This window comes from Columba livia, chromosome 4 (genome assembly GCF_036013475.1).
Source record: "Columba livia isolate bColLiv1 breed racing homer chromosome 4, bColLiv1.pat.W.v2, whole genome shotgun sequence".
NCBI classification, from domain to species: domain Eukaryota; kingdom Metazoa; phylum Chordata; class Aves; order Columbiformes; family Columbidae; genus Columba; species Columba livia.
The window spans coordinates 16,389,049-16,411,940 of record NC_088605.1 but is presented as its reverse complement, the minus strand read 5'-3'; the positions used below and the strand labels follow the sequence as shown (position 1 = coordinate 16,411,940).

Sequence of the window (22,892 nt, the reverse complement as noted above, 5' to 3'; positions counted from 1 at the left end):
GTGAGAAAACTATTCTATACTTGTATTATATTCTTTGTATTATATATATACATATGTGTACGTGGTACAGCTTAATTTATTTACAGAACAGCTTTAAGCTTTATGGAAAGGATGCTGAAAACAGACAAAGAGCAAAGCTACCATTGATATGAACAGCAGACTTTCAAAAGTCCATCTATTCTGACCAGGACTACATGAGAAAGACCTAGAAAGGAAATCTACGTTGCTTTGTTTTCTTAAAGTAAAAAAGTAGAAAAGACAATTCCTGCATCTTCCTTGATAAAAATACTGTTGATTACATCTGTTCAGATCAGATGTGGTTTACAGAAGCCCAGACACAACCTCAAAAAAAGCAGTCAGCAGCTAGGAAGGAATGTCTCTCTAATATACCACATCTTGGCCCATATATACTCTGTCTTCAAATCCATCTGTGTTCATCCTGTATCACTCTGCAGCCACACCGAGCTGTGGAAGAATTTCACCACTGATCTGGTCAATATTTGAAATGTTCTGAACTACGTTATAACACTCAGCAGATCTTGGTTCTCCTCACCTATGCAGGATCAATTAGTACTGTTGCTGCTTGTATAGGAACTAATAGAGTGGAGACCACTGTGTGTCCTTCAGGAAAAAAAAAATAGAACAAGTGCCTAAGTAATTTAAAATTCCCACTAAGAAAAAACAAATCTTACCTTTATAAGAAGGTGGATTAGAAGCAGAAGAGAGCTGGAACTCATTTCTTACCCTTGTCTGCCTTTAGTAACTCCACCAGTATTGCCTTAACACAAAGGCTTTTTTCAGCTATTCATCTGAATAAGCACATGGGGAATTTTTTAGTGCAAAGCTTTAATGAGAAATAAGGCATTTGTGACAGCTGGAAGTGTTTTTTGGTTGGAGCGTTAAGCTCAGTGCTTATGGTAAACAGTGCTGCTCATAAGATGGTTCTAGCGATACGTGTCTGATTTCTTTCACGTAACATGTCAAATTCTTCCTTCTCATAGATATGCATGACTTGCCATTACCCTGAGTAGACTCCAGTCTAATGGCAAGCAGTAAGTTACAATGTCATCTTTTTATTAGTTTACTCATTTTATCTTTCTGTAAGAGAGCAATCCTTTGCCTGATTGTATTTCTGAAGCTGTTCTTGTCAGACAGGCAGGCTCTTGGATTGCTCTAAGCTATAAAAATCTAAGCAGGCTAAATAGTTCAGAAGGCAATTAGTCAATAGTTGTTTCCCCCAGCTGCCAAAACAACTTGAGCATGCCTTGCATATAGTGAATCGGTGCTAATAAATTGAGCAGCGAGCCTGCTCAAATAAAACCCCAGGACAAGGAAATGATTGTGCTTGGAGAATCTTCAGCTGTGATTAAGATAGAGAAGTGGCAACTTCCATTAGAGCTAAAGTTAAAAGAAAATATGTAAAATTCAGATGCTGAGGTTAAGTTCTTCTTGATATTGAAAAAATCAGTATTAAACACACCTTTCAGTATACTATCCCTCTGTTTTACATTATTTTTCTTCTAAGTTTGGATTTGTGGCATTTGTTTTGTTTGCTTTTTTGTTTCTTTGTTTGTTTTTCTTTTATAAAATTTAACCTTTATATTCTGTGAAAGCCAAATTGTAAAGAAAAGGAAAAAATAGATTATTATTATTTTTTTCCTATCTATCTAATCCCATCTCTTCTTTTGTGACCCTGCAGCATTATCAGATGCAAATCTACAGGGAACAAAATCTTAGGATCTGCTTAAATTGAGATATGTTTTCCACTAACTCTTGTACAGTAACAACCATCTTTATCATGGTATCAACATTTAACATCCTGTGTAGGAGAGGGTAATCATGTTTAGTTAGCTATGGTGATTATTTGATTTTTTTCAAAATCAAGGCAAGCTTCCTTTAACATTGGTTCAACATAATTTCCCAATAAAACTAAGGGAGAGGAGTCCTCTAAAATGTTCCTATCCTTGTTTGAATTTGGAAAGTTTCCCCCTGCCAAGATGGAAGACTCTTGTCAATCCCATTTGGCATCGAAGTTTCCTGTCTCCTGTATGCGTGTGGTCTGCAGAACTTTCCTCTGTATTATCTAATGGAACAAGAGAGATTTCTTTGTCATTTCAGAACCATATTCCTAATGGTGGTGCTTCATCGCTGGCTTGGATCTCCTTGGTTTAATTAAAACCATTTACATTTTTTCTGAAAACAGAGCTGTCCTTCCCCACCAAGGAAAAGGAATACTCAGAAAGTTTACAAAAGATCTCTCCTCCTGACTGCGTGTGAGAGGGTGTTCCATAGGATGAACCGCTGCTGACTGCCAGGTATGAGCAGGTATGAGGGTCAGACCCCTGCTGAAGACAAACTACGCTTTGGCAGTAATGAATTTCAGGATATTTTAATCAAAATGTTACCAGTATAATGCAGCGAGTTAATGAAGAATAACACTATGAGTAATAACTACTGAATTCATAGATGAGGAAGGTAATCGGTACTACTAGGGCTATGAATGATGGATCAAATGATTAAGCTGTTAGTTTCACTTGTAGATAACCACTGTATGGAGGAGTATAATTTACTGAACTTAATTTACTAGCTTTTCAGAAGTATAGTTCTTAATGGAAATGTCTGAGCATCTGCAAATGGGAACCTCAGCATGGAGTTTGCTAAATAATGTTAGCATTTAGTCTTGTAAGGTGCTCTTCTTTTTATTAGCTTATAATTAATATACAGAAGTCCTATAGTTTCTGTTGTTCTGTAATTATCTTAACATTAGTATTTGTTTGGATTTGTTTGTTTCTTTATTATTTGGGTTTCATGATACCAGTTTTCACTGTGATGCTGTTCTGCCGAGTTCAGTCAACAGTTTTGGCCAGTCTGTAAAATAATTAGACACCATTAAAGACTCAACGAAGAGAGAATCTGGTGCTTTTTTCATAGTTATTTAATATGAATTTAACTGTAGGTCAGAAGCAACTGAAAATTATTGTTAACTAATGAGTTTTCTTCAACCTCCTTTCAAATAATTATGCCTCCATGTAAAATAGTTGGTAAACAGATCTCTGTGCAGCAAAACCATCACCACATATTTAATTAACTAGTCTCTTTCAGAGAAGTGCCAGTAGGCTGTGGAATGTTCATTTGAAGTGTTGGGCACTGGCGGTGATACAGAAAGGCTGGTGTTGGTGCCACTGCCCGTGTGACAACGTTTGTGTTGCTGTGTAAAAGGGCTTCAGCATTCAGGGCTGCCTGCTCACTGTCTTTTGTAGACACAGGATTCACAGAATTAAAAACAAAATAAAGTTACGATTTCTTTGCCTGAAGCTTGTTTACCCAGGGATGAAAGGTGCCAGAGAACAACCCACTGCCACAGTAAAAACAGTTTTGCATTTGGAAGTGCAAAATGGTGTACACCTACATCCTGTGCGTTATTGCATTTCATTAGTAAACAGGACATGAACAGGCTAGTCTGTTTTAATTGTAGTAAGAATTTAATATTAATAATGTGTGTACCTGTACACTCAAAATGTGTGATTTATATACATTGATGGCATTCTTTTATTCACAGGGAACACCTGGAATGCTAGTCACATTACAAACACAAACCACCCCCCTCAGCCCTGGAAGTAACTGCAGCTTAACATCGTCCATTTTTTAGGGCTGGCAATTTTTAAAAGAACTCTAGGTACAGAGTGCCTAATATCGTTATTTCTTCAGGTCTTGTAGCAAATATATATTCACTTCTGGTGTATATGTAAAAGTAGAAAGTGAGGTTTATAATACACATGCCTGATCCTGTTCTTTTACCCAAGTCGTCAGCCTCATTCTAGAGAAGTGCCGCAAGGTGTGGTGTGTGCCAGGGACACAGTTTTCAAGGCAGCCTGTGTGCAAACTGTTGAAGCTAAAAGGAGTATTGTGACAGAGGGACTGATTCTACACGTGTCCCTGGAGTCTCATTAAAATCAAGTTCTCCTTTTATACCCTTGGAACATTACCTGATGCAGTGAGTCACTCTCCATCACCAGGATTGCCTGAATGCCGCAGGACGGTACTCATGGATGTTCATTTGAAATATAAGCAGCTGTTCACTTTGCTGATGCTGGATCTTTTCTAACTCCCTTTGCCTGGGCATATGCACAGAGAACTGCATCCTGGTGTCTACAAGTATGACTAACAAATAGCTGATATTCTTACACAGTGATGTGTTTGTAGGTGGTCAAGGGAATTCATTGATCATTTACTATTTCTAAATTAAATTATGTTTGTATGTAAAATTAACATTTTATTCTGTGAGGGAAAAAACTATAAATGAACAGAAGCCTCACATTGTCACATAGATGACACCACAAGCAAACTGCAGCTTGCCAAAAATGCACCAATGCAATTAATAGTTTAAATGGTAATAATTTCCTATTTACAAATATATGTATTTGTGAATAATATATAAGCAGCAATAAGGACTAACTTAGGAAATACTGCACTTCTTCCACATCAATGAATCATAATTAGGAATAAGGATAAAACCTCTTCCTCTCTTTGCTTGAACAGCAGAAAGACACCAGCTAGATTTAATCATAGTAGTTCTAGTGAAAATTTTTAAATGCTGATTAACTGTCTTGTTTCAGTCAAAAAGCAGCAGGAATATGTCTGGATTAAGATTTTAAAATACAAAACTCACATTGAGATTTGGGCATCCATGTTTGTAAATGTCAGTGATTACTTTTATTTGGTAATGTTTCCAAGTATTTTCTGTGCTTTTCTATTTTAATAACTAAGCAGCACCCCATAAATTTGATCTTGCCAAACTAGCTGTTCAGGTTTGCCATATGTTGCATGGACCAAACTGTCTTTCAATGACTAGTCTGCACTGTTTGTTCTGCGGTAAAATCTGTGCCCGCAGTTTACAAGGAAACAGCATTTCAGCTCAGCAAAGGGCAAGACATAGGTGTGTCTTTAAATATGCATGACAATAAGAAGAAAAAACCCACTTCATTGGAAATTTTATTATAAACAAGTTTTTGCAGCAATTTTTGTTGACAATTAGGTGCTAATTAAGCACCTAAGTAATGGAGATCTGACCTTAATTTTGTGTGCATTCTTTTCAAGATGAAAGTTAAAGAAAAAAAGTGTTCTGGTCACCTGGAGACAGTGATGAGGCAGCTCCCAGCGGGATTATTGGGGTACAGTATGAATATACATTATATGCCCAGGTAGGTAAAAGGCATCCATAAAACATAATTTCATGTCTAATTAAAATGAAAGAAACATATATTAAAAATAGAAAAATAAAAGAAAACCCCACAAAACAAAACAAAAATATATCCAGGCCAGGCTCCGTAGACTGAGACTAAATATTATGTACCTAAATAAGTAAATCTTAGTTTACTGTGATTTTGAAATCATCTAAGCAGGCTAGGAAAGAGTTCCAGCTGGGTCGCGATGGATTGTCTCAAAGATGTAATCATCCGCATCAACAAGCACTCGGCTGCAGAATTCTCAATAGAAGTTTCTGGATGCTAAAGATGGGAAGAGCTGATGTGTGTCCAGTCTGCCACAACCTCAGGGAGGGAATATCGAGGTGGCAGAAAGGAAATCTTCTCTTGTGCAGCCTTTTCTCTCCCTGTCCTCCCCCATTTTTATGAAGCAGGAAGACCACACAGATATGTCCCATTGACAGTGGGGCAGCTGAGCTGAAACTGACATTGAAACTTATTTTGCAAGGCAAAACTAGGCAATTTTGGAAGTGATGAATGATGGAGGGTTTAAATCTTTTTAAATATTTTAAAGTATTTTCAATACATTGTGATTAGTTTCACCAGTAAATGTGTGTATATACATTTGAAGACAGGCAGAAAGCAGTAGTGATTTGGGTATGACTCAAATGGTATGGAATAAGGGGTGGAATGTCCTGGTTTTGTTAAAAACAAGACCAGTTTTCTCTTAGTGATTTTTCTTTCAGCTAAGTTCATCTAGGTGGCTGTACTTCTCTAAGTTTTAGCCGGCATATTTTTCCTAGGATGCTGTACTCGGTGCTGATAAGAGACCAACAGCATGCTGAAGAAGATCATGTTTAGATTTATTACTATGGTAGCTAAGAAAGACTGATAAGTTTTCCCATGTTCCGTTGTGAGAGGGGCATGTTTGAGGAGGGGTGAATGGAACAGGTGACTAGAACTGACCAACGGAAGTATTCCATCCCATAATCGTCATACTGTCTATATAAGAGGGTGATCACGAGGGTCACTCTCTGTTCGACCATGGCGGCACCTAGAGAGAACCCTGTCTGTCTGCCTGTGATCTACAGGCCTCAGGCCCTGCATCCTGCAACCAGGTTCCGGTTTGCTGTGCAGTCCAGCTCCGCACACCCAGCTCTGCTGCTGAGTGACGCCAACTGCACATCGAGCATTTGAGATTGGTTTTGTATATTTTGTATATATATTCTCTATTAGTAGCGTTAGTAAAATCCCTTAAAACTCTCCAACTTGAAGTCTAAGTCCCTCTTCCTTTCCCCTTATCTTTCTTATCATCTTTCCAATCTAAAGGAAAGGGGTGGCGGGAAGTAAAGGGGATAACAGGGAGCGTCTGCCACAGTTTATTGCTGCCTTGACTTAAACCTTGACAAAGGTTTGAAACCGCCAACAAAAAATCATTGCAACATCATCTAAAAGAATAAGCATTATATTCCTTTTCCAGGAAAAAAAAACATCTGGCACTTCCTAGTGAATATCTCTAAGAAAGCCTGTGGCAGAGCTGGGACAGGAACACGTAGTTCCTTACTGTAAACCTTGCGCTTGGTCCCATTATCTGTGGTTCCTTACATACTTCTTGTAACCTTCCTTTATTTTCCTATTTGTAGAAGTTGTTCAGTCACAGTAGTGGAGTGCGTTGGTGGTTTGGTGGTGGCGTTTTTTGGTGATATGAATGAACCAACCCCCTAATCTGTCACGCAAAAATCAGTTCATAGTATGCTTACACAAGATAATGAGGCATGACAAAGTCATACCTGAAGTAGTGCCAGAACCTGAGGTAGTGTAGCCACTTCGGCTTGATGCCGTTCCAGAAGTTATTAGCCCTGACGAGAGGCTCCTTAGCTAGGGCACGCAGCCACACTAATGCAGCTGCAGCTTTGAGGATCCATGCTAAATACTAATACTCCAGATGATACTGTGGGTACTATGTGGAGTTGAGGATTCCTGAGCAAGGCAGTTCCTCTCTTACAGTATCCTCGTTCTCTGATTCTCATCCAACCTGATGACCTGTTAAACTTTTTCTGATGCCTGAGCCATCCTTACCCCTATTGATGAGCCCTTGCCAGTGTTGACTACAAATCTTCCACATTTAGTGGACTATAGCAAATAGTTTCATACTAACTCATGCCAATCAAAGGTGCATAAGGCAGATCCGATGGTTCAAGTTGATCAGAAAACATCAAAGGTAGCTGAACATAAGCTGATGAATCAGGAGACAGTCCTGGCACACAGATCAGACCATTAGTATTTCAAATAAATTTTTCCATTTCCCCACACTTCTGTCTGTCACTCATTGCAGAATTACACTTTTTCTTCCTTTTTGGCTCCTAATTTTCTACAGAAAGTTAAGTCTTCTCATCATCAAAGCAGTCCAGACAATGCCTTTCCTCTAGCTTTGTCCCATTTATATCTGATGGGAAAGAGTCAAAGAGGAAGACCTGCCTATATCTTACACCAATTTCTACATTCATCTCTTCTTGCATCCCACCTTTTATCCTTGTAAGTATTCCCCAAGCATTTAAAACAAATGTCCTGGTTACTTCTCTCCAGTAAAACCACCTGAAGCAACCGAGCTACAAAGGCACTACCTGCTCTATCCATTCTTTAAGGGATGCCTATCCCAACTTTGAATATATGTTTATATTTGTCTAATGCTTGTTCTTTCACTGCCATCATCTTTTTCACATTAAGATGCATTAGACATGGTCCCATGCTCTTTTGATGTAACTCACTTCTTTGCATACACAAAAGCTGACAGAGAGGCAGGAGCACAGATCAGCGCTGTGCATCTGATCTCAGCTCTTATGCCCCAGAAGCAAGGTGACTGTAGTCACTAATTCTGAAGGAGCTTGAATTTGTTTCTGAACTTTGTGCTTATGATCATCTCACCATAATGAATGCTGCCCTTAATGCAGAATAATTACTTATTTTGATTTTTAAATGTTCTCTGATATATTTTTGTGACAGGAGGTAATTAAATGTTTGAAAGGTAACTTCAAAATGCTTTTGGTTTTCATTTCACAAAAAATAATTGAACTCTACTACCCAAGTTCTGCTAAACACAATGGTATTGCAACTTGTTTAGGGCGTTGCAGGACACATCCTTCAATGGCTGGGAAAAGCTCTTTTAGAGTAGCTCATGATCTAATAAAGTTCGTATCGCTGTTCATGAAGAGGGAAGGACTTGGCTAAAGCAACATCTAACTGCACAAACACATCTTGCCACCCCATCAAAGCTGTGGGTTTTTTTCCTTTCATGCTAAGAATGCAAACTGGCCCTTTTCCAAGGAGGTGTGTCAGAGGTGAGCGAACATGGCACTGAATATCCTATTGTGTTGCAACAGCCTTCCTGGAGACCTGAAGGTGTGTCTCTGCCTTTATAAATACCATGCTGCTTTTACAACTAGCTCTGATTCTTTTGATAGAGACAAGTTGCATCAGGAGTTGCGTTTGGGTGTCTCCAAGCCCTGTGCAAGGTATGTCTTTTAGTTACCTTACTTTTGCCCTGTTCCATTTGCAACAGAAAGTTACTGTCACATCATTATTCATTTTCATGTTCTTAGTTGCTGTATTTGCAACAGAACTGTAAATGCTACATGGATTTTTCTGAAGAGGGTTTTATGGCGTGAAAATCTCTGTGTATAGTATAAGGCATGAAGCAAGCCAAGTAAGAGCCATACAAAAGCAGGATCTACTCACATCTGCTGCTACCTATGTATTCTGGATCATGTATTTATGTAACTAAAGATATTTTCAGGTAGTTAAATATTGAAATAGGTTCTTTATTAGCATGCCTGCACATTAATTTCTGCTTTCTAACATGGAAGTTTGGCTACAGAAACAGCCATGGTGGAAACTTCTGAGGAACATATTTAAGGATTTAATCAGCTACATGCCAGATATACTATTATGGTATTATTATTATGGTATTACTTAGTATTATTTACTGTCATAGTATTACTGTTACGGTATTCTGTGATCCTGAAAGCTGCTTCATAAACACCTACAGAAATATATGTGCTCTGTGCAGATGCAGGGATCACCTTGATAATAATTTTCTAACTAGGTACATTTCAAAACTGAAGCTGCATATTTGTCCCTTAATTTTTTTAGCTTTAGACACAGCCCAGTATACTGTAGTTGTCTTCAAAAGCAAAAACATTATTCTATCTGTTTATCAGTCAAGGCAGCAAAGAATGCATCAACAGGTACTTTTCGGTGTCTGGAAAGGCTAGTATCATTTTTTTTTTTCAACAGAAAACTGAAATATAGGCATAGCCGGTGAATTAAGACAATTTTGAGGACGCTCAAGAAATAATTTTGCTTAGCTTTAGCCAAAAGGTTTCCTTTCTGTCTGGCACATTTTTAAAGAAGAGCCAGAGGTTAGAGTCAAAGTCACTTATGTGCCGTTTACAAAATGGGAGATCACGGGGAACAAGAACTGCTTTATATATTTTAACTTCACATATCCCTCTGAGATTCAATAATCCCAGGTTCTTATGTTTTTGACAGCAGAAGAGATTTTAATTAAGGTACATCAGTAGCAGTAGCATGTCCTAGGAATGACTTTGGGAATGACATTACATAGATAATTAAGTGTTGGATCGTAAGGACTTACTCCACAGCCATCTACAGTTTTCAAGGATAGTATGTAATGGTTCTCAAAACCAGGTATTATTCACACAAAGGACAGAGGATTTTACTGGTAACACCATTTTAATAGGTATCAAAGAGCAGTGCAGTACCATGTCTGAAACGCTGCTGAGTCAAACATTAAGGGAAAATGTTTAAATATTTTTGCTTGTTTGTTTTTGTTTTGAAGGCAGATAACAAGCAAAACAGGGACCATGAATATCAAAAGCTTTGGACTTCTTTGTGTGTTGATTGTGGTCTCCCACATGCTACTAGCCAACTGTGAAAGACAGAAGGAGAGAAAAAAGGGAAGACAAGGCATAGAAGATGGTAGAAAAAAACAAACTGAATCTAACCAAGGAGATGAAAAAGGCCAGAAGTCAAAAGGAGGAAAAGCATCTCCCAAAGGCAAGTTTAAAACCAAGGAAAACGCTGAGTGCACCTGGGCAGTGACGGACAGGAATGCTGCGACTGTGCATGTGGAGTGCAAACACGACGACAGTGAGTTCTGGTGTGAGTTCTCTGGAGACCCTTCAGCCTGTCCACAGTATGCAGCAAACCAGAAATCCTACTGGAAACAAGTCTCACGATCCCTAAAGAAGGAGAAGCAGATTTGTCAAGACCCAAAAAGTGTCCTAAAATCTAAAATATGTAGGAAAGGCCCACGAAGCGCTCACCTCAAGCTGACCCGCTCAAGCCTGCTAACGTCAGTGGGTCCTGCGAAAGGGAACGCAATTCATCACACAAAAGAAGTTGTTCAGACTCCAGCAGCTGCCTCTGTGACTGAAAAAAAGCTGGAACACGGTCCTCAGGATTGTGTTGAAGACATCGATTATATTGATCAGAAAAAGGTAGCTGAGGAATACTGTCCAGAAAGCTTGCTTTCTTTGTGCAACTTTTTTATCACAATGGTGCAAGACAAAAAATGCTGACAGTGTTTCTAAAGCTCTCTATCATGAAAGTGCAGTCTCATCTAAGTTACCACAAACTATTCCAGATTTTATTCTCATGTTATATAGTGTATATAAGAAAAAAAAGGCATATATTTTTCTGATTTTGTATATACACAACAGACTACACTTGACACAGTTGAAGATGTTATACATTTTATTTACACATAGGTCGCTACACGGGTGTTACTAATGGATGTTACATGCTCTACACAGAAGTATATAAGTAGTCTCCTTGCCCCTCTTTGAGCTGTGCTAGCCAAAGTGATGAATTCAGTGCCATGCACTTCTTGGTTATGTACAATACTTTTGACCTAAAAAGTATTAAGAAAAATAAATTTCAAAATATATTCAAAATATGCTCTCTCTGTGTTTAAATTGATTTCTCTGTAAGTACTAAGCCTTTATCAAAGTCTGATCTTTCACCAGATCTCGGCAAAGTGTTGCTTATAAAGCAGTTGTAGAAATACTTCTGCAGCTTTTCAGACATCAGCTTTCTCAGCCAGTGCAAGCAACATTTTAATAGGGAACTACAGCATTATTAGTTTTGGTCATTGTGATAAGGAAAGGCAACAAGATTTTCAGATTTTTCCATAATTTTGTGAAGTCAGTTATCCAGTCTCATCCAAGCATGTTAGAAAACTTTGCAAACTTCAGTTCTCGCATTTCTTCCATAGACTGAAGCACGTTATACTAATTTTCTGGCACCTAAACAGAGATGGAGAGATAAAATCACTTACACAAGTTGGTACCTATGCCCAGGACTGGACTCCTTACTCAACCAGCTACAGCACTTGTGCTCAACACTGCCTGAATGTTCTTTTGAAGTTTCATTTTCTCTTAGCTTTGTGTATAGAGTACACTAATAAATACCTTTCTATGCATCAGACTCCACCTATATTAAAAAAAAATCCAAACTCTACAAGAATAGAGATTTTAGAAAATGTAAAGCTAAATAATGACATTTGAGCTTGACTAATATTTGAAACTCTAGCTAGAAGAAATGAAATGCACAAGTTATGTTTTTCTGGTGGCATACAGCTGGGAAGGATGGTCTCCTACCACACTGACCCACTTGGAGAAACTTGAACTTTCTTTAAATACAATTTTCCTGAGTGTTTCTAGCAAATTAAAATAATACTTCTGTCTCTTGAGAAAATATAGACAGTTACCTTCTGTAATTATCTCACTGCTAGAATATTTCAGAAAATATTTTTAAGATGTTATGAGTAACTAACCTTCTGCAACTTCCCTCTTTTCCTTCATTGTCACATACTTACTTGTTATTTAAGTGAGTGAGTCTGGGAGGGCATTTTAATGCTACTCTGTCTCATTGCTACAGCAATAAAGGCCCTTGCCATTGTTTAGTATTAGGGAGTATTTCCTCTGCAATGAAGAATTAACTTAGCAAAAATACTTAAATTTAGATGGAAGTCCTCAATAAGGGGGGGAATATGCTACTAAACTCACAGCTTTGGGGTTTTTTGCTTGTTACTGGGAATCAAGCCTTCTTACACAGAGTTAAAATTATTTTGGTAGAGTTGGGAAGAAGGCTTGGCTTCAGCTTGGACATTAGCTGCAGTATTCTGGAGGCTCTCATAAGTACTTAATATGATATTAATTTACATTTCTTTGCTACTTGCAATATTGTGATGTCTAGGTGATTAATATCTTGAATGTGGGCTGCTGCTATTAGTCAGGCAAACTATGTTTGAGAAGGGTTCAGCTGAATTTTACCAAGTCTGAATGCTAAAAAAGAAGCAAGTTTTTCTTACTGAAGTTCCAGTCTCCGCATGCCCTGTGGAAACACTGGGTATCACAATGCTGTGCAGGATGAATTCTATTGGACTGATGCCCATAGAAAAGCAAAATTCCAGTAAAAATGGGCATCAATACTAACTCCTGTGTAGTCTGGAAAACATAGCTGTTCTGGTGCCAAGCAGGATGGAAAACCAGCTGCCAACTCCTTATTATTGAGGGAGAGAGGTAAGTATTGGAAGCGCAGGTGAGTTCCAGCTGCTAGATGCTTTGTGTGTTGGCCTACAGCACTTTGCATGAGGAGATTGTTGAGATAAGGAAGTCAAAAGGTGCAGAGGAAGGAATAGGAGCACACATTTGGCTCAATCAATCATACACTGTAGCAATTAATTATGAATATCTAATCCAGTCTGTGGCCACCTGTGTAACAGCCCCAGGTCACAACCAGAGCACTGGGCAGGTCTGGCTTAAGAGGCTCTGTTGCTCCAGATGTTTTGGAAAACGTCCAGCCCTCACTGCCCTCAGCAGCCGTTCCCCTCAGGAGTACTGCAATAAGTACTTCATTGCCTGATGTGTGGTCGGCCCTGCTCTGAGCTGCCAGGAGGTTCTGCTCTCCTGTGGCTGCCAGACAGACAGACACACCATGCTGGCAGTAACACATCCCAGAGCAGCTTCCAACTCGGGATTCCAGATCTGTGAGTTACATCTCCATGTGCAGAACTGGCAGCTCCTGGACTCACGTGTGGGAGCTGCACGCTCCTCTCCAGGGATGCTTTACCTTTCTGCTGCTTCATCTTCCTGTTTTCTTTCAGGACTGGCTTAAATTTTCATGGCTCTTTGCAGGAGTAAAACATGCTCGATCTCAACAGCTCCTGGGCACATTTCACCTGTGATGCATGCAGTTGTGCCAGTATCCTACAAGAAAAGTGTGGAGCATCAGGAGAGAAAGGAGACCTCAGTGCAGTCTTTTTCCTTGGAAGGTGGGCTAATGTGAGAATGCAGATCTCAAAACTGTCTCAACCAAAGCATGGGATTTTTAATGTCTGTGGGTACGTGGTTTTGACTGTTTTTCGGAAGAGCACATTTCAGAATAGTAGGGTCTGAGGCAAATATATCTGGAGTCTTACTTCATAAACAGCCTTTTCTGTAATTGTACAGACCACAAGTCGACAGCTAAGTGCATTGCACTTACCAAGCCTGGTGTTTGAGTCCTACATCTACAAAGCAATCACTTGACAGCAATTAAGTATGAGTTGCTTTCTTCTGGGCATTTATGGAGCCAGCTGGGTCAGTATAACTTTGGTGCTTCTGGAGTCAGGCTGGTTGAGATAAATAAAACCTTTCCTGGCATTTTTCATCTTAGAGTCTGTGGTCCATACAAAAAAGTTCACAGCTGAGCTCTGTTCTTTGTCTCTTTACCCCAGGTGCACCAGTTGTCATTGTGTCAAACCTTATGTTTGAATAACTTGGAGTAATGGTGGTAGTGACTTTTCTAATGCCTGCCATAGCAGGGCAAGTGGGAACACAGGGAAGGAAAACAATTAAAGGATTTAAATTATGTCTGTGCAGCCCAAATCCTCTGTCCTACCATAAAGAAAACATAAGGATCTTGGCTTCCTTAGCATCAACCTGAGTTATGGAAAAATCAGGCCCATTTTACAACTGGGAAATTAGGTATAGGAAGACTGGATACTATTGACGATCACAGGGAGAAAACCAGTGGCTGAATCAGGAACTAAATAGAGGTCTTTAAAGTTCCCTTCTCATGCCTGACGATTAAATCACTCTGCACAGGAACTACATTTATTTGTTCTTGAAAATATCCTGCTAACTTCTAGGTATTTTAAAATTAGGAGTATCTTTGGGGAAAAGTAGCTTACTTTCTAGGCAACATAGTTTGTTTCTCCAGTCAGCTGTGGGTATTAAATTTGAATATTTACTTGGAAAGAAGTGTAGGGCTTTTGAAGACAGGAAATTCATTCTAGCTTCAGAGTTAAAAAGTTTCAGGGATTTTTTTCCCTGTTCTTGCAATGTGGAATACTTATACATTTGGTAACTGCTTTGGACTATGGATGATCTTTTTAGGTGGATGCAACCCCTACCCACCTTCCCCACTCCAACAAATTCTCACATTCTCACCAAACTTTGGAGAGTCAAAACATTTATTTTTTTAATAAAAGGGGAGAGAAAAATTTTAAAGTTAGGAGATTTTCTAAAGTTAACTCCTAGTATATGGCAGTCTTACCAGGAAAAATTAAGAGGTATCTAAGTATTGAGTAGGAAATGGGCAGACATTGTTAATGCCCAGCAAAAGGCTCTGGCCATGCAATACTGCTTGAGAATCCATAAAATTTCAGCTCCTTTAACTTTAAAGTTTTTACCCTTTTATTGTTATCTGCAGAGTATTTTCTACTCATTTTCATGCAGAATTTCACTTCAATGAGTTTCCGATCCTTTTGCAACCTCCTTTATTCATTTACCACTTTGGCAACAGTATAGATTAGATATCTAATCTCAAAAGTTGCATGACTACCTATATGAGAATGGAGCTGAGTGACTCAGATTTGCTGCTTCCAGGAGTGCCCTACCCTCCTCTTCCCCCGAGGGGGCCAATGAGCACCTACCGCCTGATATCACCTCACCTGAATTTGGCCAACCATGGCCGAGACTGAGTGTTCAGACAAGATACATTTTACGCTTCCGTGCTCAATCCATGTAGACATAGCCGAACCTAGATAATAAATGCCACTCCCTTTTCCACCTTTACCTTGTTTTTTTTCTGATGGTGCCCTGAGCAAGGCAACTCAATACTTGTTGGTAGCTGCTGTACCTCACCCATGTCTTTGCCTGGTATTCATTCCATTTCAATATATTGTATTGTTTGTTCCTGTAGGCTATTTCCAAGTGATACCACTCTGATTAGCACACTGGGAATTGATCAAGTGGAAGAATCCAGCTTCAAGGATGGGAAATTCAGCAGGTTCCAGTCTGCAGAGGTGCCTTGCAGTCTTGTCACTAGGGTGGTGGTGCCATCCCTGGCTGGAGCATGCATGGCTACTGCCTGTTTGTACCATGAATAGTACAACAAATCCCATGGATCTCAAGACTGCTGTAGGTATTCCTGTGTTCTTTGAAATTCTTCCTTCTCCCTCCCTTGAAAGAGTAGGGAAACTTTGTACCCCAGCTGCAGTCATGACCTCTCTTAAAAGAGACAGAGGAGAGAAAGCACAGTGCAAGAGTCCTAGCAGGATTAGAGTTATCAGACACTGAGCATTTAAAGGTTTCAAAAGGATATTCAGGTGTCTCCCTTGCTCCCTGCATTGCCGTTACCGCAGTGAGATAATACAGGGTCACACTTAAAGAGAGGGGACTGGACATATTACAAAGCTTTTTACCTGTTTGTAAAGCTACTACTAGCAGAAAAGGATGCCTTAGGGCCAAACATATCTCTTTAATGAGGATTCATGTAATAGGTTTCTCTGAAAACATGCTGCTGTCCACGTAAAGTACGTGTTTTATTCAGCTACTAGAACTTCCAAAGTTGCTTATTCATCCCACTAGAAATAACTAGTTTAAGACAAAAAAGTGTTAATGAGTAGGTGGAAGAACTATGAAGACTTCCCATGAAGTTGTTGCTACCTGGCTGCCTCAGTCACTGATCATACCAGACCTCACTGAGAAATGACAGACTTAATTAACCTGGGCCTCCCAGTGGACCATGGGAGTCTTGCACTGATTTCCAGGCAACAAACAGGCACATCAAAGGGACTTTGTTATATAATGAGAGCCTGCAACATGTTCAAAACTGTCTGTGAGGGTGCACATAGAAGTACTCTGTGGTGCTTTGTGTATGCCAAGGAAGAGGAGAGTTGTTCCAGTCAGCCAAAACCTTTGATCTTAAGATGAATCTTAAAATACAGGAACTACAATATTATCTGTAACAGGAATGTATTCTATACATCCATAATATGTGCACTAATTATATATAGTGAGTATGCTTAGATAATAGAATATTGTTTATATAATACGAGTTACCTTCACACGTGTTGCCTGAAGGTGATGTAGTTTCTGGAGTCACTCTAGAGCTGTGTGATTCCCTGGAAAATCTTGGACTGCTTTTGGGCTACTCCACAGCAGCTGAATCCCCAGAGATGGACATGCCATGGCAGCTCTGTTCCTACTCCTTGTTCCAAAGGGCTCTCCAAAGGATGGCTGCAGTTCCAGCCCTCAGTATGAGTTAGCATAAACCACAGACAAGTCCACCTCAGCAGATCAAAAGCCAGATAACCAAATAAACCGCCCACCACCACCCCCTTATTAATCCCTTAACAATTGCATTCTAACTTAACCTCATAAGGGTGACCCATGATTTTTAAGAGTTTCACATTGGTAAAACGGAGGGATAGCTTCCAGGCAATGGAAGGGGAATAGTGTTAAAAGAAATCGCATTTGTAAACTTGTCTTTTTTTCAAACTAAAAGAAGAAAAAATGTATATGCAAAAGAAATGCTAAAAAATTATCATATGAGATTCTGTATGTGTGATGCTTAGTGATGTATAAAAATATAATTCACAGAAAGCATAGACTGGTAATTTACGTCTACTTTGATTTCCATGTATTTTTTCAGGGTATAGGGAAGGGTCATAGAAATATAATTTTTAAAGTTCTATGCCTATAATTAAAAGGCTTTGAAGAACAGTGTGTGTTGCTGCATTATGCAGAAAAAGAAAATAATAAAAGGAGGAAAGATCTGTTTTAACATACAATAATTTTACTAACGAGAGTAAAACAAAGAGATGTAACGGTATTAAAAAGACTTCTTAGAACCTGAGTAGATAGTTTTCCCTCAACCAGCTGGAGTATGTTTCCAAGGAAACTTCCAGTGGAGTTTCCCTCTTCAAAAGCTGGCAATGTTTAACTGGATGCTGCTGCTATCAGATATAATATTTCTTGCTTGACATTCACCTTATCTTCAGGTGAATATTCAAGTATCAGCTTATTTTATAGCCCTTTGTCACAATGAAAGAACTGAAGAAGATGTACATAAACCAGGATTACTCCAGAAGCACATCACACAAATGTATGCCTCCTTCCTCTCAAAGAACAGATGAAGTATGTGTCAGGGGCATATGAAAAGAAAAATAAACAAACAATCAACCAAAACAAACACCAGAATTGTATTAGACCAGGTTAAGTGAGGCTTGGTGAGTCATTACAAACTCCTGAACTCACAGGTGCTTGTTGGCTTTTGGAGCCCTTCCTATTAAAAACTGTAGGCATTTCTTTTTCCTAATTTTGTTTCAGTTTTGTACCTGGTACTGCAGCGCTGAGGTCACCTTAAAGTCTGAATTTAGGATTTTATTAGGAGCTGATGATATCAGATCATGCCTGTGTGGTTCATTTGAATTTACCCCGTGCTTACTCCTGTAGACAGTTCTGGCAAGGGTATAGCCAACATTTCTATTAGTATCTTGGCTTCAGTCTTTGGAAGCAGGGCAAGATTTACTTAGAGATGAAAAGTAACTCAACTTCCTACATGGCACCCAACTTCATATCACCCTTCTTATCTCTTGCCAAATGAATGTTGAATTTGGCTTCTCCTTTGCATTTGAAAACATTGTATTTGTATTTCTTGAGATGCCCTGTGTTTTCCTCCTGACGTTTACATAGTTAAACAAAACCACTGTTCTCAGGGACGTATGTCTATTCAACACTAATGGAGCTTCTCTTGACTTACACAACCACTAGTCAGAAGTAAATTTGGCTAATAGCCTATCATTAGGACTAATTTTATCCTTTGAAATAGCTACTATAATTTACTGTTGACCAATAAGGCAGAGGTGGCCAAATAATTAACTGTTTTCAAACAGAACTAATTGAATGACTGAAAACAAGACCAAAGGAGAAAGTAGCAAAGGCACAAACAAGTCTTTCAACAGCTCTTTCTTTCCAGACTCTTTTTTAATGTAATGAAGTGTCATATCTTTTAGGCTTCTTCATGAATACAAGACACAACTTCTGCATGAGTTCAGCAAACACTTCCGTCAATATGACCCACACTGATACCTTGAGATACCTGACCTATAGAATCATAGAATCATTTTGGTTGGAAGAGACCCTCAGGATCATCGAGTCCAACCATAACTTAACCTAACTCTAGCACTAAACTGTGTCCCTAAGAACCTCATCTAAATCTGATGAATATGGAAGTTCTTCAGCTTCCAAGAATATGCAGCTCAAGTTTCTTCACAGTGGCTGCCAGCATGTTGAACAGTGCTTTTAGACGATATATTTTCTACTTTGATAAGGGAGTATCAAATGATGATTGGTTTTGAGCATACCTTTCTCCCTTATATTTGCCTGAAATATCTGTTTTGAGAGAATTGCTAGTCCATGCCAAAGACTAAAATAACTAAGACTATGTGTCAACATAGTGGTAGAATCTGTAAGCTAAATCTGTTCCTAGTTTACGTACATTCAAGTTTCCGGACTTATATTAAGTATTAATTTGGGTTCAGAATTTGCTGAGTCAGTGTTCATTTACTTGAGTCACCACAGAATGGCATTTGGGAACATCATGAAGCTGAGCGACCAAGAGCTGGCAATTTCACTACAATTTCTGAATGTTCTCCTCATAAATCTTTGATGAATTCCACCAGCACCTACACTCTCCAACAGCTCAAAATGTCAACACTTGTATTGGCTTCTCAGTTCCTCCAGAAGCTGGAAGTGTTTGTGTGGGTGTATGGCTGAACAGAAGCAATATGAACAAACGTGAAGTGGGAATCCAACTACTTCCTAGATTCTGGAAGAACTGATATATAATGCAGAGCCAGACGATAAACTTAATCCAAGTCCCCCGTTAAAATTATCAGTCTAGTGGACAATCTACTTTATTCACTAAATGAACCAAATAGCTTTAATTTATAAGCAAAAGAAATCAACTTAAAATTTTGAGCATCTTAAAAACCTTTTTATTAGAATATATAATCATGTGAACAGACATGTATGGAAAAAGGCAACTTAAAATTATATGTTCATAGAAATTATGTAAAACATTTACGTGCCTAAGAAAGATCCAGGCATATTTTTTTCTGATTGTTATTGCAACAGCTACATCCAGTTATCATGGAGTGTTAACTCCCACTCTTTGGCTTGTTGCTGCTGATTTTTATCGATCACGGGAAGTTCTTATGAATGCCATTCCCAACTTATTGTTGGTAATGAGCAACAGTCTTATCCAGTGGCTACTAACATGTCACAGTATCCTTCTTAATTGAAGTCCAGAAAGAAACAGACTTCACTGTTTGTAGTAACACTTGAAATGTTTATTTTCTTTAGGCGTGTTCCCACTAGTTTAAATGTTCTCATTAGTACACCCAATTATGACAAGTTACTGCTCATCATAGTCACCTCAGATTTCATCTACCAATTAAAACCATGCAAGAGACTAAAACATATCTGCTGTTTGCTAGAAGCGCCTTTGAGACTAGACAATCTTACGGTCTTGTTTTCTCTCCTGTATTTGGGATGATAAGTGTTTCCAAATGCCTCTGGTCCCTAGAAGTCAATAATAGGGTCTAAAACTTGACTTCTGAACTCTGGGTGTTATAAGAAAATGTATTTTCATGGAGTCTGGGAGTCTTTGCATTTGATCCATCAGCTGATGAATTAGCTGAATTATGCTTCAGAGCTCTGGTGGAGGGTGTCTAGAGCTCCTTCTACCATGTGCCATTTTGTCATATGGTACTAAATCACCGAACATACTGCTGGTTCACAAGAAACAACACATAATGGGCACAATCTGAGTGGTGCATTGCAGTGCAGACCACTCAGGGGCCACGTGGGCTCTAGACAGGAGATGTGAGAGAAATCTTCCTTTGAAAATAGTTGTAGAAAAACAGTTACCAGTTCTCCTCTTGTACCAAATTGATTTATTACCCATTGGATATGCATCTGTCTGGTAACAAGCAGCACATAGGAACGATGTTTTCTTTGTTCTTTCTAGAATCCAGCTTGCTTTACCGAGACTTGCGGAGACCTCCCACTGAGATGCTAGTGTGCAGCGAAATCTGTCTGATGAAGGCATCATTAGTGGTGAGCTCCCAGGTAAGCTCCAGCTTGGAAAAAGCGTTTGAAAAATATCCTTTTTCACCCACAAGGAAACTCATGTGCCTCTTTGTGGCCAGCATCTCAAAATCAATGGATGCAACAAATGAAGCAAGCTGGCAACCCCAGACAACATTTTGTGCAGACTTTTAAAATGCATGTGCCGTGACTTCAGTTTTCTGCAAAATTCAAAAAGTTTCATGTCTTCTACATCCACATTCAAATCACTTAAACCTATATGTTGCACTAAAGAAATATCTTCCCTCGCCCCACCATTGCTTTAGACTTCCAGACTCCAGTGGCAGCTGAGCAGGTCTGCAGTATTCATCCTGCCTTAGAGACAAAACTCCATGCTCCGAGGAAGCTCCAAAAGCTGGAGGTGAGTCCGTTTCATATGCCTTGTAGCTGAACTTGACTCGTACTTACCACTGTAATGAAGACACAAATTCCAGTTAAATGGCCTGCAGTTATCACAAAGGTGTGCCTATAAATATTCAGCTTTTGACCAAAATTTGGGAAAAATCAAACAGCACTAATAATATAATAATAAGTAATGGTACCTGCTGCTAAACTTTTTTTTAATGGCCATTCATATGAAGAGACGGATCAATTGTGGAATGAAATATTTGAACAGTCGTGCCTAAGATTTTACTTTAGCCAAAAGCCAACAACTATTAATTGTTCATTCATTATGTGTCATCTGCTAATGAAGAAAGATTAAGTGCCTCAGGATATATGAGGGACGTGTTTGACTGCATGTAACATACCAACCAAATCCTTGTAGTGCTTAGTTACAAGCAGCAGCACAGAGTACCCTGATGGGGAAAGCTGTTGGCATTTTGGATCAGCAGTGGCAAGACCTGAGATAGAAATAAGATGGGAAATAGCAAGCAGCAGCAGAGCAACAGCAGTGGTCATGCTGAGCAGTGTTGCAGAAGCTAAGAGTTTAACTTACTAGCAACCGCACATGGTCATTCTCAACCACAAGGTTTTTATGATGATGGTGAATACCTTGTTTGCTATTAATAGAGCAGAAATGTGTTATAAGAAATACTGTGGGGGCAGGGGAAAAGAGAAATGTGTTGCAGCTTGATTTTCCACTGGGGAAATAAACATGCAATGTGCATGGCCTTACCTGAACTTCATCTCTTTTTCCATCAAGAATTGTTATCCTGGATTTCTCTGAGGACTTCAGGTATTTATCTAGGATTCCAGACACCTAGTAGATTAAATAGAGCCAAAGGAAAACAGCATATAGTAGTATAGTAGGTTAACACCTCCTGGATGTATAGTATGTTAACACCTTTTGGACATCCTGTTGTCAATTCACATGCTGTCTGCTACCAGAGTCAAGTGCATTAGAGGAACCACAGAGAGCAGTGATGACCCTGTCATCACTGGAACCTGTCACACCAATGCTAATCTTACCTGTGTTACCTTGGACAATAGCACACATCAAAGGATGCATCTAAGTAACCCCAGCATAACAACTTAAATATATATGTGAACAAGGAGAATTTTTGTGTATTTCACGTGTTTCCTAATCTCAAAAATAAGTTTAATAATAGCAAGGCCTTGTCAGGTTAAATACATCAAAGACTGAGGAAGCTGCAATACTGTGGCAATAGGGTCACAGAAGCAGCTTTCCCAGTGCTGTGTGGTTCTGGAAGTCCATAATATTGATATCACCTTATTACACAATAACTCAGATTCCTCTCAGGTTTCTGAGCACTGCTCTCTGGCAGTGTTAGCTATGGGCCTGGGGCACAAGTTAGCCCATTTTTCTTGGGCAAGTTGTGACAGATGTTAGCTTCATCGGATTGAAAACATGTTTTCAAAATCAAACACGTTTCATATTATATTAAGAAACTATATTTCTTCCACGTAGTGGAAAAAACTCATTGATTATTTTACCATTTAGTTAGTTTTCTGTGTATACGGACACTTCGTATTGGTTTGAGGGGATTTTTGGTTTATAAATTTTCAGCAGAGCAATAGGATATGGAATTATACCTATCCAGTAGGGTATGTCTGCATGGCGTATCAAATGTGTGATCACAGGCAATCAAAATGCTTCTCTTTACTTGTTGGAAATAAGGTCACTCATGTTCTGCTGTACGTGTAACCTGAGCAGCACAGCCTGGAGTGTGTGTTAACGGGACACCTATGATGCACCTGTACTCATAAGTGGGACAATGTTAAT

At 39.1% G+C, this 22,892-nt stretch overlaps 1 protein-coding gene across 1 annotated transcript; it reads left to right on the top strand.

Annotated features, from left to right (window-relative positions):
• Window positions 1–8,537: 8,537 nt before the first annotated feature.
• On the top strand, window positions 8,538–11,179 carry FGFBP1 (fibroblast growth factor binding protein 1). The gene is made up of 2 exons (XM_005501315.3): window positions 8,538–8,716; window positions 10,063–11,179. The coding sequence occupies exons 1-2, from the start codon at window positions 8,553–8,555 to the stop codon at window positions 10,802–10,804; spliced, it is 906 nt and encodes a 301-aa protein (XP_005501372.2). The 5' UTR covers window positions 8,538–8,552; the 3' UTR covers window positions 10,805–11,179.
• The last annotated feature ends 11,713 nt before the right edge of the window (window positions 11,180–22,892 follow it).